Below are 18,375 nucleotides of genomic sequence, written 5' to 3' on the forward strand. Positions count from 1 at the left end.
GGTGGTTGACTTATCAGACACCATCCCCTTGGATGTCTCTACCCCAGCACGTGGTGCTGCTAGGCCTCCAGCAGCCATGTCCATTAAGGCCTTCGCCAGGGCTAAAGCAGCCAAGACTACTAAATCAGTGCCTGTTAAACCCCCCTCATCCAGGCCCTCTTCTAGTTCTCAAATGCTTTCTTTGGCAGAAGATTTAATTTCTTTAATTAGAGGATCTCAATCTCACCCAAACAGGGCCTCTCAGCCCCCAGAGAAGAGACCTAGGGCAGAGCCCCCTGAGCCAGTGTCTTCTGATGATTCTGCTGATGAATCAGACATAACTGACCAGCCTGAGGCTCCCTTTTCCAATTTTGAAGATTCTGATGCTGAAGAATCCATTCCTGCTGCTTCCCCACCAGAAGAATTCTCCTTTGGGGAAACCTTGCATGCCATGCGAGAGCAGTTCCAATGGCAGCAACAGGATTTCTCAGACTCCAGAAAAAGACTTAGGACCTTTCTGCACCTCCCACAGCACAGGCCCTTAGCTATACCTCCTGTTCTCTCTGTGGTGGATGATGCTTTCAATGATGTTTGCTCCGCTCCAGATTCTTTACCCCAGCCCTGCCAAACCAGACAGATTTTACAGGGTGCCAGATACTCATCACCACCTTTACAAGGCCCCTCTTGCAGACCCAGAAACTATATCCCAGGGTCCCAAGGCAGTAGCCGCAACCACAGCTAAAAACCCTATTCCTTCTGAAAGGGAAGCAAGGTCACTAGACAGATGGGGTAAAAAGGTCTACACTTCAGCTACTCTCTCAGCTAGAGCTTTAAACTGTCAGTTTCACATGATACAATACCAAGAGTTTATGCTTGATCAGTTAACTAAAAAGCTAACTACTGATGAATCTCTTGATAAGAAATATGTATTAGAGATGGTAAATAACATACAACAGGTTAGCAACCATTCCTTAAAATGTGGCTATGATGCACTGGAGGCTTCATTTAGATCAGCCATGACAGGCACAGTGATAAGAAGACATGCATGGCTAAAGGAACAAGCTTTACGGGATCATGTTAAAGCTAAGTTGCTAGATGCTCCTATGGACAAGACAAGTTTGTTTGGTACACCTGCACAGCAGGTTATGAAGAAAATGGAAGAAAAGGCAAAATCTGTTCAAACTGTTAAAGATTTCCTGCAGGTTCAACCCCCAAGTTTTAGCTGGAACTGGCCAGCCAAAGATTGGTCCTTTCCTGACTCCACAAAATTTCAAAGGGGCAGGAATAGACGTACCAGAGGCAGAAACCAATCCAGAGGAGGTGCCTACAGAGGACGACAGTGGCAAGGTAACAACAGAGGCACAGACACAGCCACTGCCACTACATCAGCACAACCACAGTGACTTAATCCTAAATCCGCCTACCAGGGAACAGATAGCAGCTCCCCTAGGCGGAAAGTTAACCTTATTTTCAAAGAACTGGCACTACATAACAAAAGACAAGTGGATTTTACAAACCATAGATCAAGGTTACCGGTTTCACTTCCACACTTTACCAGTCAAAAGAGGAATGCCAAATCTACCTCCAAATCAAAAAACAGAGGCTCTACGCCAGATAATGGAGTTAGCAAACATGAGAGCTGTGGAAAGAGTGCCAACAGCAGAACAAGGAAAGGGGTTCTACTCCAGACTATTCCTAGTTCCAAGAAAGGAAAAAGTTGGAGACCAATTCTCGACCTGTCCACCTTAAATACATACATCATTGTCCCAAAATTCAAAATGCTGACCCTACAGCAACTTCTTCCCATGCTGGGCAAGGAGTCTTGGCTGGTAACTCTAGATCTCAAGGAGGCATACCTGCACGTCCCAATTCGACCAATCTGCAGAAGATACCTCAGATTTCTTGCAGGATCAGAGCACTATCAATTCTCAGCATTGCCCTTTGGCTTATCTACTGCGCCCAGAGTATTCACAAAATGCCTGGCATCAGTAATCGCCCATTGCAGACTACAGGAATTCAAATTTACCCATACCTGGACGACTGCCTGCTACAAGGGGACAACAAACGCAAGCTGACAACAGATTTACAAAGGGTCATTTACTTGCTACAAGGACTGGGATACATAGTCAATTTACAAAAGTCAAGGCTGATACCATCCCAAACAAGGACATTCTTGGGCGGAATTGGACACAGTACAACAAATGGCATTCCTGACTACAGAAAAACAAAAGAACTTCCTCTTTACTTCTTGGCACTAACAAAACTGAACAAGTTAACAGCAAGAAAATTTCTACAGGCCTTGGGCTTCATGGCATCATGCATAATCTTGGTCCCATTTGCCAGACTACATATGAGGAAACTACAGTGGTACCTAAAGAATTTATGGTCCCAACACAGACACAGTCTAGAAACAGAAATCCCACTAATTCCATGCTTAAAACAGGAGTTCCTATGGTGGGCTCAGGCATGCCAGTCAAACCCAGGCCTGCCCTTCCGCAGATGTCAACCAAGCCAGACCATCACAACAGGCGCTTCAGACCTAGGATGGGGGCCCACATGCTGGACAAATGCGTGCAAGGATTGTGGACACAGGATCAAATTCACCTGCACATCAATCTAAAAGAAATGCTGGCAGTAAAACTGGCAATCCAAAAGTTCAAACCATTCCTCAAAGAGGGCCAGTTGATGATAAGGACAGACAACACCACAGTCATGTGGTACATCAACAAACAGGGAGGCACTCATTCATACCCCCTATGCAGAATGACCCTGGAGCTGTGGACCCTGGCACTCAGCTACAACATTCAGTTACAGGCAATATTTGTACCGGGGAAAGACAATACTCTAGCAGACATACTAAGCAGAACCACTGCGGATGCCCACGAATGGAAGCTGCACCCGGACATCTTCAAGACCATCTCAAAGAAATGGGGAATGCCACAGATAGACCTATTCGCATCACCTCTCAATCACCAGCTCAAAAAATTCTGCACAAGGACATTCCACCCACTAGCATGGAAGGTGGACTCACTCTCCTTCAACTGGAAAGGCCTAACAGCATATGCATTCCCTCCTCTTCCTCTGATACACAAGGTACTACTAAAAATCAAGGAAGAACGTCCAAAGATAATCCTGATAGCCCCAAACTGGCCAAGACAACACTGGTACCCACTACTGAAGAGCATGTCTCGGAACAACATGTGGCCAATACCTCTGATGCCTTTGATGTTAACTCAGAACAACTACAGCATCATACATCCAAACCTAAAAACGCTGCAACTGACTGCATGGAACATCACATAGCAGCAGCTAATCCAGAACTTTCCCAAAGAGTTAAAGACATTATTCTTGAAGCACGCAGACCTTCAACAAGAAAGAACTATGCTGGAAAATGGAAAAGGTTTGTCATTTGGAGTACCGCAAGGGGAAAAGATGTGTCAAACATAGATATGCCTAACATTCTGGAGTATCTGGCCGAACTTCTTCATTCAGGCCTGTCCTACTCCTCCATCAAGATACATGCATCAGCTATTTCAGCAGAATACAGCTTTGATCCTCCTGTTTTTCGCACCCTTTGCTCAGGCAGTTCCTCAGAGGAATCAAGAATGTAAAACCTCCCAGGAAACCACCATTACCAGCTTGGGACTTAAACTTTGTGCTAGAAAAGTTGACACTAGCACCCTTCGAACCAGCAGCAACAGCAGACCTACAACACCTGTCATGGAAAACTGCTTTCCTACTGGCAATTACTTCAGCAAGGAGGGTTTCAGAACTACAGGCCTTAATGGCAGTGCAACCCTTCCTAATCTTCCACCAAGATAGTGTCCTTGAGGACTAATCCTACATTTATGCCTAAGGTGGTATCCAGAGTATCTTTAAACCAGGCAATCCACCTACCTTCCTTCTTTCCCAACCCACAAAACAGAGGGAAAGAATACTGCATACCTTGGATGTACATAGACAGCTACGCTACTACTTGGACAGAACAAAAATAGCAGAAAGACTGACCAACTTTTGTAGCCTATGCAACAGGAAGGGAAGGAAAAGCTATTTCCAAACAGACAATCTCCAAATGGATAGGAAATTGCATACGATACTGTTACTCCTTCCATGGAAAACCAATTCCACAGAACATAAGACCTCATTCTACAAGGGCAACAGCCACTACCACAGCCTTCTTACGAGGAGTGGCAACCAAAGACATTATTGAGGCGGCTACTTGGACCTCCGTGCATACATTTGCCAAGCATTATAATTTGCCTCTTTATTCCAGATCCCGAGCAGGGTTTGCCACTGCTGTACTGCAAGGGATCTTAAACACACCATAATCTACCTTTATCCTCCTCCCTAGTTGGCTATGGTATTCTACCCACTTGTTATGACTGCAGATGCATCCATGAAGGACATAGTACAGTTTTGTACCTACCATAAATGTAGATGTCCGAACTGGATAGCATCTGCAGTCAGGATTACCCTCCCTCCTTCCCTCTGTGGTACTCCTAGGGTGTTTACCCTCCTAATAGCTAGCTGTTGGGGAGTCTTTTATGGTGTATTTGTTTGTATATATGTACATATATGCTTATTGTTGTGTTTACCTCTATCTATTTGGAAACATTGGCATCTATCCAAATTTTACCCTGCAAGAGGGCTACTGGCATCTGGGGCAAGAAACACTGAGGAAAATGGCGTCGGCTGATGCTTTTATACCCGAAGACCAGCAGAGATGACGTCGGGTGGAGTGCGACATCAGCCGAAGCCGGACCCGGACTTTGGAATCCGGACGACTGCAGGGCTGCCTGACGACAGGACAACCCACTTGTTATGACTGCAGATGCTATCCAGTTCGGACATCTACATTTATGGTAGGTACAAAACTGTACTTTTTCATTCATTATGGCATAAGTAAAAAAACAATGAGAATATCAAGTACATTTTTAAAACAGCACGTGTCTTGATAGACATATTTGTTACATTCCAAATGTTTACTAATACTAAAAGAACAGGTCATCTAAAAGTAGCAGATGTCTGTTTTGTAAAGCTGCTGTCATATCTCTGGATAGAATGGAACCCTAATAAATGAAATGCCCTGACATCTTCCAGACCTTAACTTATGCTTTCCTCACAGTGCACTTCCGAGGAAGAATGATGTAAAATAATAAGCTGTGTTCCCTTCAAGGTTTGAGTTATGCATGTCATAAAGACACAGAAAGCATTTAAGAATAATGTCACTGTTTTTAAAAAAAAATTGTTTAGCTCATAGCAGGCATTGATACTCTGACAGGACATCAACTCCTTTTTTAATCCACAGGCATATTTGTGATCACAAAACAGTGATATCACTCACACGTGAACAGTATTTGATATAAAAAATTACTTAAAAAGGAATTCTTGCAGGGAGCAAGCCCCTTGCAAACACTGATGTTGGGGGCTGCATCCCCACATCCATGCTAATGTAGTATAGAAACACTGAGGTCACTGCATTTCAGGTAAATGAGCAATCCCCATGACACCACAACCTCATTCTTCCAGGACAAGGCCTAGTAATGATGCACTATTGATCATATAAAATATTGTCAGTTAGCTGCTAGCCAATGAGCCTGGCATCTGGTGCTGACTGCTAAACAAACAGATTGTGGGCCAATGATGCCCTTCCTGCAGCGGTCAGGGGAACTGGGCAGCTTATATAAGACCATGTAGTCAGTCATATCATTTATTACTGCAATAATAGTTATTTTAACTTATTTTACATTTATTTGGAACTGATTATTACAGAACAGTAAATGCTCCAGTAAGTAATTCTCAGAAATTAATGGGGGATATATATATATATATATATATATATATATATATATATATATATATATATATATACATACATATATATATATATATATATATATATATATATATATATATACATACACATACACATACACACACACACACACACACACACACACACACACACATGAAAGCGAATGAGCACATGCACAAACACACATTTCTATGTTTGTCAACATTATATGCATCTGCTTTGGGCAGGGTGTTCTCCTGAAACGTTGCTGAACTGAACACCTAGAGGACAGGTGGTTGGTATTTGGCAAGAATAAGTTCATACTTGGGCTAGGTTTTCATTCATTGATACAACGTTTTAGCTGAAAATATGTTTTTCTGCATTTACACAAAATATGAACCTTCTTTTATGGTTTTGGTTGCAGTATTGATGGTTTGTACTTCGTAGCAGTTTTCCAAGAGGGACATGTTGCAGTTTGCATAGGATGGGTATGTGAGACTGTTGTAAAGTGATCTTTCACCAATGAAGTATACAGATTTGAAGTAGTTGTCACATGCTACAGACAAGCCTATCTTGGACGTAGACAATCAGCAAACAAGTAGAAGTGCTCAGCTTTTGCATCACACAGTTGTGTTACTCAGTAGGTTTTAAAACCCTAGCTGTTCATTTTCTTTACTGAATGTAATCATTGCTGCTTTACTGTCTCTAACTGCTTTTTTTTTAAATACAGTGGCAAAGTGAAACTCAAGAGTTTTGCCCAAGTGCCAAGGTAGTTTTGGTTGGCTGCAAGCTGGACATGAGAACAGATCTGAACACACTACGGGAGCTATCCAAACAGAGGCTTATCCCTGTCACACATGAACAGGTATGTATAGTCAGGACTACTGAAGAAAATATTTGTGGCTGATACACATTTCCTCCCATTGCAGCACATACTTGATGTTAAGGTAATGCCTCCTTTGCCTTGTTGTTAATACTCATGTTATAAAAAATTATGAATACTAGTGGTGATTGATTAGCCTGTCATCCTGCCTTTCCAGATTCTCTGCAAACTGCAGTTCAGTTTAAATTCTTGTAGCATTCTACTTAACATTCATTATGACAGACACTGACTGGCTTTGCCATTGTACAGCTTCATGTTCAGATTACATCCCTGGTATCTGATGATCCTACTCACATGACTGAGCTTCCTTTTTCAGGCTGAGAAAACAGCAGGTATAATGGCAGCAAAGCAGTCGTAATGGTTCTCACTTGTCAAGAAAGAGACTGACAGGCTGAATGTACATTAACAGTACTGTATTATTGTGACTTAGTGCCCTACTCTAGAAGATGCCGTATGTTAGTGACTTCCCCAGAGCTTCAGTGGAATTCATATAAAGGTTAAAGGGAGGTGTTGCTCTGCAAACTGGCGAGGTATAGGTGCACAGAAAATATGTAATTAGCTAATTTAATAGGAGGCAAGCTCATGAAAACAATGACAAAATGCTGGGAGTGTTCAATACTGAGTATTATAAATGTAGCAGGTATGGGAACAAATGCAGTTTAAACTGTTGCGTGCTTTCAGAAAACAAGACTATTTTTGTCTGATTTCTTACAGTACAGTGCTATGTATTTGTTGGCTCATCTAAGTTGAAATATCGGAGATTGTTATACATCTACAGTGTGTGGACATAGCTTTTATTCTGTAAAGTTTAGCTACAGAAACATGTTTGTTCTTGTGTAAGATGTACTAAAACAACTTGATAAGTCATGCTTCCCAATTTTATTATTAAAGAATTAAGACACGGCAGAGCATGCATTAATATAGCAATAACCCACGCCTGGGTGTGGGTAATGCTGGATTTACCCACGGTTGGCGTGGTTCGCCCTCGGGACCAAACAAAGCCAACCGTGGGTAAATACAGCATTACCCACACCCAGAAGTGGGTTATTGCTATTATACCATGACATTATTTAAGAAAAGAAACTATTACTTTTTTTAAATAATGGCATAGTATAATGCCTGTTTGCTGTCCTTCCGCAGATGTCTGTCATCCGCGGCAGTTCTGATGTATTGTGCGCCTGCGCAGTACATCAGAGCTGTGGGCAAAAGCAACGGAGAAAGCAAGATCTCCGTTGCTTTTTTTTTTTTAGTGTTTCGCTATGTTAAATGGGTTTAACATAACAAGACAGCTTTAAAATAAGCAACGGAGATGTCTGTTGCTTATTTTAAAACTGTCTCGCTATGTTAAACTCATTTAACATAGCGAAACACTAAAAAAAAGCAACGGAGATCTTGCTTTCTCCGTTGCTTTTTTTTAAAAACCTGTCTCGCTATGTTGAATGGGTTTAGCATAGCGCGACAGCTTTAAAATAAGCAACGGAGATTTCCGTTGCTTATTTTAAAGCTGTCTCGCTATGTTAAACCCATTTAACATAGCGAGACGGTGTTTTAAAAAGAGAGTTATACTAATGGAAAAAAGTCCGGGAGACCGAACCTTTTTCCATTAGTATAACTCTATTTACAACGGGCACGCTGGCCAATCAGCATGCACATTTTGGAATAATAATGGGGGGTCATGGTATAATGATGGATAACAGCACATCTTATAAGTAAGACATGAGATGAAACCTGATACCTTCTGCAGTTGAAAAGTGCCACTGACTGGAGTCCTGCTTGAATATAGCATCAGTGTGTGAATCTTGACTGTACATACCAGCTGTCTGATTGGCATTAGAAAAAAGTTTTGATAACCATTTTTCTGTGAGGGGAGGTTGAAGACATCCCTGGTCTGAAAGAATATTTACTCCTTGTACTTCCTTATCAAGTATTATTAGCCCTGTGTTTTCACAACTCAGAGACAGGGTCTGCCACTCCCCTCCCCATTTCTAATGGATGTGCTAAATTTTTGCACAGACTAAACCTTTCAACTTGCAGACATTGAAAACAAGAACAAAGGCCCTTGAAAAGTAGGATGATTGAGCTAAAAATCTGGAGATTTAATTAGCATAAAATTTGAATACCAAACAGCACATAAATCTTCCCACGTCCATTAGGAAGGTAAGTTTGATCAAACAGGACTGGCTCCTACTTTGTGTTTCTACTTAGTGACTTCTCTTCTAGCAACTTCACTCTTAACAGCCAACCACACTGTCAGCTTATAATGGACTGCATGCCACTTTGTGGTACACGTTCTGGCTATGCAAGGACAGTGGTGCCCATGGATGAAGTGTAATACTCATTTTAAATCATCATAAACCAATGCAGTGCCTTACAAATGCTTCCCTGAAGTTTTCCTCTTCTTTCAGTGCACGTAAACTGCACTGGGTTTCACGTAGAACTCTCTGCGGCATGTGTGAGTGTCATCGTCACGAATCTTGCATGCTGATTTCTGATGGCCATAATTGTCTGTCTATATTCTGTTGATAAAGGAAGTCATCCCTAGAAAAAAAATGTATGCAGTTTTGAATAGTAAAACCAACTGCAAATTATAAGCTAAAATCAGTGAGTGGGCAATTATTGACAGAAAAGCACTGTAGCTGTGAAGGTGATCTTATAAATGTTTCAAATGAGTTATCTGTCATAATGTAGTTCTTGTTAGTTTATTGTCATAGTATGCATAAACTACCATGCTGTTGACCAAATTTAATGTAATATGGTATGGGACTCTACTTTTTCTAGTGTCATATAGCATCTGATTCCCATCTACCACAAAATCAATCACAATATCAATTTAATCTTGATATCACAATAATTAAAAGCACCACACTACACACACACTTCTATTTTGTTGTTGTTTGGTTAAATTAAATCCTTCATGACCTGAAGAACTTTAGCACACCTGGCCTGTCTGCCAACAGGTGCTACTTTAAGTTACTGAAAATTCATTAATTCATTTTCATTGCTTCAGTAATGCAGTCTATCCATCTTAGCCTCTTTTGCACCCTTCTTTTTTAGCCTTTGATAATCTCCAGCATCACTGTTTCATGTAGTGAATACTGACTAATTATATTGTCTGGCCTTCCAGTGAACAGTCAGTGTTTATTTCCTTAAGTATTTATTGATTTGATCATCTTGTAGTCCATGGAATTCTCTAAATTTTTTTCCAACACCACAGTTCAGAAGCATTGATTATTTTTTTCTGGAACACAGCCTTGTAATCCATCTCTCACAATCACGTTTTTACTAGGAAAACCATAACTTTAACTATAAGGACCATTATTGACAATGTAATATCTTTGCTCTTTAAAACCTTATTAAATTTATCATGACTTTCTGTCCAAGAACAACTGTCTTTAAATTTCACGGCTGCAGTCCCATTTGTAAATATCTTTGAGCCAGCGAAGACTGGAAAATAAAATTTGTCATTGTCTCTACTTCTTCCCATCTATCTGCCAGTAATTGATAGGGCTAAATGACACGGTTTTAGTTTTCTTAATGTTCAGCAACAAACCAGTTTGCGCTCATTCTACTGTCATTTTCACTGTTATCAACAGGGTCTTCAGTCCTTCAGCACTTTCAACAATCACGTATACTTACACGCATTCTTAAGTACAATACACATGTATCTTTCTAGTTAACTGTGTATATGTGTATGTATGTATGTATATATATATATATATATATATGTATAATGTGTGTGTGTGTGTGTGTGTGTGTGTAAAACTATGAAACAGTAATATATGAGCATGTCACGGGCGACAACTGCACTATAGTAAGAAACAACATTTAAAAATTATGTACCAAATAGTTTTATGACAGACTAGATATTAAAACCTTTAAACAAAATCTCTATGATGAATAATATTTTATTTATAATACTTGGTGTGCACCAGTTATGTCCCAAAATTGACAAAAATGTAAACTTGTGTACTTTTGTGAAACAAAAATGAAAAGGGCTGAAGTGGCCTTGGGCTAACTAGTAGCACAAGTGAAACATCAGCTGTAGATTGGACACAGGGGATCATTGTACGTGGATTGAACTCAGATGAAAGAGATGATCACAGTAGTACATGCCAGTACTGGAGACCTATCAATTTCAGGTGTCCAAAAAGGACATTGCAGAAAGTCTGGAAGAAAGTATTTTTTTTCTTATTGATGACACTAAGTGATGCAGTAGGGTTGATATTCAGGAATGTGTAGAAAGAATTAAGAGAGTTTTGTAATGCTGGAAGAATCATCTAAAACATTGCAACTAAAATTAATTCTAAATTACTGGAAAGTGTTGCATTTTGGAAGCATTAAGAAAATGCATGTACAGTTGGAGGGGAAAGAACTGGTACCATTAAATGATGAAAGAGACCTAAAGACAATTATATGTGATGACCTAGGGTTAAGGAAGTATAACAGAGCAACATAGAAGGCTGGTGAGATAGTGTGATGCAGATGAAGACGCACCATTAACAGAAGACAGGAACTTATTAGACTTTCATATAGAGTTGGTACAACTCCATCCAGAGAGCTCCGATACAGCTAAGCTGTCTCTCCTCTTCAGTTTGTCAGCACCTCTCTACCCAGTTCCTCCATTCCAGTGTTTCTTAAAATGAGCAGTGGAGTTTAGCTCTTCAGTGATTCTGGAAACCTGTTCCACTTGCCAACCACCTTCCTAGTTGGAATGAGAAAACTTTCTCATATCTAATGTATGTACCCTCAGTTTACAAACTGTAATTGTCCTTGCCTTTCCTTTTTGTCAGATGTATTCCTCTGCTTACTCATTTCAGAATGTTACAAATAAACTCACAAAACTGGGCATAAAGCTCTGCTTCACCAGATGGATAACCAGTTGGCTCACAGACAGGACACATGGTTAAAGTTGGTACATTTACTAGTGGTGTGCCACAGGGCCCAGTGCTGGGACCACTCCTGTTTGGAATATACTTCTCTGAAGTCATGGCTAATGTGGAATGCCTCAGGTTGACAAAGTTTGCCAATGACTACAAGATGGGGGGGGGGGGGGCAATCATGGAATCCTCCAGTGATGTAGATATTCTGTATGAGGATCTGGATCAGACAGATGATCAGTGTCAGACTCATGGCCTAAAACAAAATGCAAAAAAATGCATTATCATACCCTTTGGGAAGTCAAATACTCCTGCACATTACAACATCAATAGCACACCCCTAATTGTAAATTTAGGGGTGAGAGATCTAGGTACAAAGATAGATAGTAGCCTGAACTTTGGCCAACATGTGTCCACAGTAGTGAGGAAGTCCTTCTATGTGGTACAACTTATAAGTAAAGGTATGGCATCCAGATCCAAGGAAGTTATAGTCCTGGCATACTCAGCCCTTATTAGACCAATAATTGAGTACAATGTGCAATTTGGCATGTAGTTGGCATTTACAGCAGATGGAGTGACTTCAGAGGTTCCTCACAAAGAAAATACAGGGTGTAAACAACATATCCTATGCAGATAGACTAAAAGCCCTATCCCTTTACTGTGTCTCCTACCGACTGTCAAGTGTTAACCTATGTCTGACCTAGAAGGCACTCACAAATCCAGTCTTGACAGAGCTGCTACACATCCACAAGTCAAACAGCATGAGGATCACCTGATCTAGGGAACTAAACTTAATCAGTGACTTGAACAAAATATGCTAGAGAGGCAGAGGTAGAGAGTGCCTCTTTTTTGTAATAGACTTACTGTTCACATTAAGCAGAGCCGTTCCCTGGTCTTCATCAAATGCAGTTTGGCTTAATGGGTGAGAAATTGGAAATTTACATCTGGGGTAGCACCTGTGTCCCTTATGAACAAGAGCAAATGTGTAAGATACTCAAGGCATAGGCATAAACCCATGCATTCCTCTTGCCCCTATGGGGCCATATATTAGGTAAAATTGGGTTATATTGGCTAAGCTTGTAAGGGCTCTTAAGCCCATTAGCCTAGTAATCTCGTTTGAACCGATTAACAAACCCAAATTGTGCTACCACCACTCTTTTTACTTCTAGTGAATACAGTCTTAAAATGTCTAACCTCTCTTCATCCCTTTAACCTATACCCCTTTTACTGCCCTGGTAACCTTTCTCTGGGACCCTTTCACCATCTTAGTGTCCCTATCTGTAAATGTCCTCCATGATTTTGTATATGGTACTTTAGCTGTGGTGTAAACAGTAATCATTAACCATGACAAAAAATAAAGCTGAAGCTCTAGAGTTTTATGGAATAAAATTACTACCGGACATCTGGCCTGGTGTTTTTTTGTAAACAGTAGTCATTGGTGAGGCATAATTTCCTTACTGTCTATAGACATGAGTGCCCTAGAAAATACAACCTCACATTTTGTTATGTTAGAGATTAATCTCGTAAAGTGCTTGTGATGATTTAAACTTCCTGCAACTAGCAAAGCTAAGTAATTTTTGTATGCTTTTTCCAATGTTTGCCAACTATCATAAAGGCCATAAGCATTGTTTGCGCACTTCATGACATCCCAACAGTGAGGGTGTTTTTTTGTTCTTAGGCCATTCCCATTGGGCAGGGGACATGTGACCTGCATCACTGTTGACGTCACTATGCCTTTATCTCTATGTGTACACTTCCATGTTATATTCGTGGTTTGATGAGCCAAATGCACACCCCAGGATCACCCTGAAAACATCGCCAGCATTTCTCTGAAGGATTGCGATATGGGAGGGACCTATTCTGCCCACTCTGTCCTGAACATGGCTACATCCATTCTCCCTCATCCCATGCTAGTTCCAGCAGGTACATGTGCTGTTAGTCATACATGGGTCACCTGAGTCATAGTCAGAGCTTTACCTCTGTATACCAGCACAACCTAAATAATTTTGAATTTCATTATGCATAATCCCTCTCAGCTCATATTCAGTACAGGAATTATTGTATCCAAGGTGCAGTATATTATGTTTTTCCCCGATTCTGCAACAGTTATAACTTTTGTCCATTCCTTCAGTCTCCCACATTCCATTTTGACACTAATCTTCTCACATAACTTTACATAAAAATTGTAGTCTTATAGTACTGTTACCCCTCATCCTCATTGATTTATTCCCCACAGTTTAAATTTGCCTTTTATGAGTGTGAGCAAGTCACTTGACCAGACAGTGCTCTCAGGTTGCCCCTGAAAAGAAGTCTGTGCTTGAGTAAGTTTGGGTGGTTAACAAATGAATAAAATAAAAATACATTAATGCCTAAAACTGATTGGTGAGACACTCTACTAACCACACTCCTGTCTGCAAATATTCCTCACAACTGCAGTTTATATTCTTCCTCTCAGATACTTGCATACCCATCTTACCACTTTACATCCCACACTTGTGTGTCACAACTTCCTTTTAATCAGTTATCTGGCACAGAGTTAGAGGCCTTGCTACAAGTTAGATTCAGCATGTCTGCTGAAGTACCTTTATCAACCTTGCTACATATATAAATAGGGCAATAAAGTCTGAAGACAGAAGGTGAGCAACTCAGAGATGACTTTAAGAAGTATTGTTTTGCAGGCCTGATGATGAGTAGAGTGGCCTTCCCAAAGAATTATTGTGAGAAACAATAACAAAATTCAAGCATTTCTGAGACAGAAATAAGATGCTTCTTATGGGTGGAGGAAAAAACATATTTAAGTAGATTGATTGTTAGTAATGAGTAGACTGATAGACTATTTCTGTTTTTATGTTTATGTGAATAACGTCTTGGTTACCTTTTTGTCTTTAATCATTATTTGTTCTTTTTCAGGGTAGTTCAATCGCCCGGCAGATTAGCGCAGTGGCTTATGTAGAATGTTCAGCCAAAGTGTCGGAGAACAGTGTAAGAGATGTGTTCCACATCACAACACTGGCATCTATAAACAGGATACACAAAAACCTTAAACGCAGCAACTCAAAGCGTGGACTCAAACGAGTATCCCAAATGACTGGAAGGACTGACTTATTGAATGAAACAGAGATGAGAAAAGATCGTGCCAAGAGTTGCTCTGTAATGTGAAAAACAAGACTGTAAATTTGTATTTATTGTTCATTTATGTACAGTAACAGGCACCAAAAATTCATACAAAGTGGTTGCAAAGGCCAGTGTGTGTATGTATCTGTATCAAAGGCTTTACTGCAGCCTCTAGGCCTCATAGTGGCCTGCCTGCTAGCAAAGAGGTGTGATCCTCTAGTGTTGAAGCTTCCTTAATGGTTATACTGTACTGATTGTTTTGGAAAGGGAACCTTCCAGTGGAAGACTTTTCAGGTGTGGAAATGTCTGTGGATCTGTTGCAATAAGAAGAAATGAGAAAGAGATTTTTGAACATGTGGTATGTGGTCTGGAGGACTGACAAATTTAAGTTATATTGCTTGCATTCTAAAATATGTAAGCCTAATATTAACTCAGTGTGTGCCTCTGTGGGGAATAGGAATATTAATTTTTCTTAAAACAAAGTAACACAAACTGAACTACAGTAAGATGGTCAGAAATACTGGTTATAATTTTAATGCTCTTCAACTATTTACATAACGCTTGGAATGGAATCATCTTTGAAAATAGCTGCATACCAGATGCTGTGATTTAGCACTAGTGTTTGATTACAGCAAATGCAGTGAATGCTGAAATGTGAAAAGAGACTGAGTAAGTTGGTGAGTCAGACATTGTCAAAAGGCAGGGGTTTCATTATGGTATCTCCTTTGAATCTGTGTAGAGGAAAACAGGTTTGTTAGGTTAACCTATGCTGATCTACTCTGTATATCTTAAGCAAGCAGTATGTAGCAGTAAGTTTAAAATGGTTCAACACTGTGCTGTTAGACTGGACTTAAAGGTGAGACAGGTACTTCCAAAATCAATGCACTGTTTTCCTTTCAGCAGTGCTCTAGTTAATTGTAATATTGACCTTGTAAACTGCAGGCCTAATTGTTAAACAAAGGTTGGTTCTTTGCAAGTGCTTTGGCATTTTGTCACATCTACAACAGGGCAGCAAGGCTGTGTATTTCTCTATTGCAAGGGTGCACCCAGGGTGCTGTGCGCACACAGTTCTGATGAACCAAAAATGCTACTAAAGTCATAGTAATACTGTCCTTCAGAACTGAAAGCATCTAGTGGGTCTCACAATGAAATGCTAAGTGCATTGTATATTTTCTCAGTCAAATATGTAGTCACTGAAATGAAAAAAGTATTAACAGTATATCCACAGTTGTTGCCATGTACTGGAAAGTGTCACTGCTTTCATATATGGTGTTATACAAAGTTCAATCTGTTTAATGGGTTTGTCGTACTTAAAGTGCAATTTGTAAAGCTGTCCACCATATTTGATTCGGCTGTCTTTAACTTGTATAGGGTACAGATGCTGGGTGGAGGTAGTAAAAAATTTTGTACAGGAATCCATCTGAAGAACATGCCCTGTAAAGTTACTCAGATATTAAACAAAGGACTACATGTATTATTAGCACAGAGCTGACCACAAATACTGTGAAATACAAAAAGCACCTTACTGGTCGCTCAAGCCTTACAGATGTTCTTTGTGAATTATGCAGCTCTCATTTTGTGGTGTTGTATAGTGCCCTTTACTGAATAGACTTCATCAAGGCTGTTGGTGCTCTGCAGAACCTGTGTGTGTAAGTGTGTGCATGTTTATGCCATTTTTATGGGTGTGCCTGTGTCCAGTTGCTGATGCAAGTGCACGTGCACTTGCATTTTAGCATTAGAATGATATATTACAGGCTTTAAGAGTTCTGACAGTCTCATCATACATCCAACGCTGTTCTGTCATTAGTATTTAAAGAGCAGATGAGGCTTATGTTTGGGCACTGGGACTGTACTCCCTATATTGCTTTCCTGTTTGCTCCTTTCAGCACTAGTTTGTTCACATTTAGAGGACATGTTCTCCACAGCCTATCTGATAATGAGTAGTGTGGGCTACAAAGCACTAGCCCGAGTTCATTTGTTCTGTACCACGTCTGAATTTCACAGCTCCTAACAATGCTGTTTTTTTTCTGTATCAGCTGTTCTAGGTGGCTAAGTTCACAGATTACTAAAATAAAAGTCAATCAATAAATAAGACTGAAACCACACTGGCTATTTGTGTTTCTTTCTGTGCAACATATGTCTTTGAAGTACATTTTTTTGTTGAAGTGACTGTTTTTTTTAATGAATTCCATTACCAGTCATAATAGGTACTGCAAACAAAATATATGTATTAGTTTGGGCATTGCACCACAACCACTAGAAAATAGTGGACCAATTAGACGAAAGTAAAAAAGAGGCTTTTGATTATAGCTGATTGCATGCAATAAAAAAAAATGAAAATTTTGAAGAGTGCAGAGCTCATTTCCAACCATCCAGTAGCATAACTAGGGTCAGGCATGTGGGGCAACTGCCTCACATGCACTTAGTAGATTCGTATCTCTCTCTAATGCAATACCGGCTTATAAAAGCCAGTATTGAATTTGCAGTCATTCCTGAGTGCTATAGCTCTCAGTGTGTGGTCTAAGCTGTAGCAACTGCTTGCTATATTTGTAGCAATTAGTGTGCTACAGTTTAAAAGAAGAATTTTTTTTTTACTAAAACATGAGCACCATAGTGCTCTACATAGGCAGGATGTAAATTGTAGCAACTGTTTGCTATATTTGTAGCAAGTAGTTTGCTACAGTTTCAAAGATGAAGCTGTTATTTTTGCAATAAAATGTTTAGAAGAGGGTTGGTGCAGGGCACAAAAAGAGGATCTGAATAGCTGGGGGCAGGAGGGAGGGCCAGATGTGTCCTGCATCTGGCTACTAAAAAGAACAGAATTTTTTTTTTGTTGAGTGCAACAGCTAAAGGGTGGAGGGAATGATCTGACTATAATAAGCCAGTTGCTACAATGTAAATAATACAGGAAAGTGTTTTTTTTTTTTTTGCTCTTCAGTGGAAGAACTGAGAAGAGGTGTGGAGCTAACTGTAATAAGCCAATCACAGTAAGTGCTTTTTATTTTTTATTTTTTGAGGGGATAGGGAGCTTGTTTGTGGCAATGGTACAAAGTGCTGGTTGAGCCATCTATACTTCTGCAGCCATCTATATTGCCTGACATTTATACTAAAGTCATTGTTATAACCCAAAGGAGATCATTCTTTTTTTTTTTAAATGAAAACAGCTTTTCTCAGACTTGACTTCTACCTGGTTCTGCCATTGTTGAAATCCACATTTAGAGAGTTGTTTTGACAAGTTTGATAATGTCCTGGCATTCAGGATGGTTGACTACATTTCTTTGCACATTAATTCCATAACTAAAAATACAGGTGTGGTGATTTGTATTCATGACAAGAGTGTGGATCTAATTCCCAAGTAATGGAGCAGCACAGAGTAGCTGCATGCTGTGAAAGAACCACTGCATAAACAGTTAAAAGTGACACCTTCAAAGATGAATATATAGGAATGTGGAAGGAGGTAATGGCTTACAATATTATTGATCAGTACCCCAAGCTTCATATTGTGTGGTTGCAACATAGTATGACTGATTATTATTCTATGCTAATCAGTCACATTATATATGCATAAAACACACTAAGCAACAGCAGCCAGCACCCAAGTCCATCTAAAGCACCCCACTGTAGTGGGGTTGTTCAGTGCAGTGTTTTCGGAAGTGTATTTAGCAATAGAAACTTTAGTGTACTGGAGGAATAGAGTAGAGCAGTGGATGTGATGCACGCAAGGCTGG

The 18,375-nt window shown here is 40.0% G+C and overlaps 1 protein-coding gene across 1 annotated transcript in view; it reads left to right on the forward strand.

Moving 5' to 3' along the window:
- RND2 (Rho family GTPase 2) overlaps positions 1 to 16,752 on the forward strand; it is a 448,584-nt gene extending 431,832 nt beyond the window's left edge. The window contains exons 4-5 of the mRNA XM_044054659.1: positions 6,504 to 6,638; positions 14,444 to 16,752. Coding sequence (XP_043910594.1) covers positions 6,504 to 6,638; positions 14,444 to 14,692 — 384 coding nt within the window. The 3' untranslated portion in view covers positions 14,693 to 16,752. The remainder of the gene's footprint in view (positions 1 to 6,503; positions 6,639 to 14,443) is intronic.
- The last annotated feature ends 1,623 nt before the right edge of the window (positions 16,753 to 18,375 follow it).

This window comes from Protopterus annectens, chromosome 13.part0 (assembly GCF_019279795.1).
Source record: "Protopterus annectens isolate FY-2018-M chromosome 13.part0, PAN1.0, whole genome shotgun sequence".
NCBI lineage: Eukaryota > Metazoa > Chordata > Ceratodontiformes > Protopteridae > Protopterus > Protopterus annectens.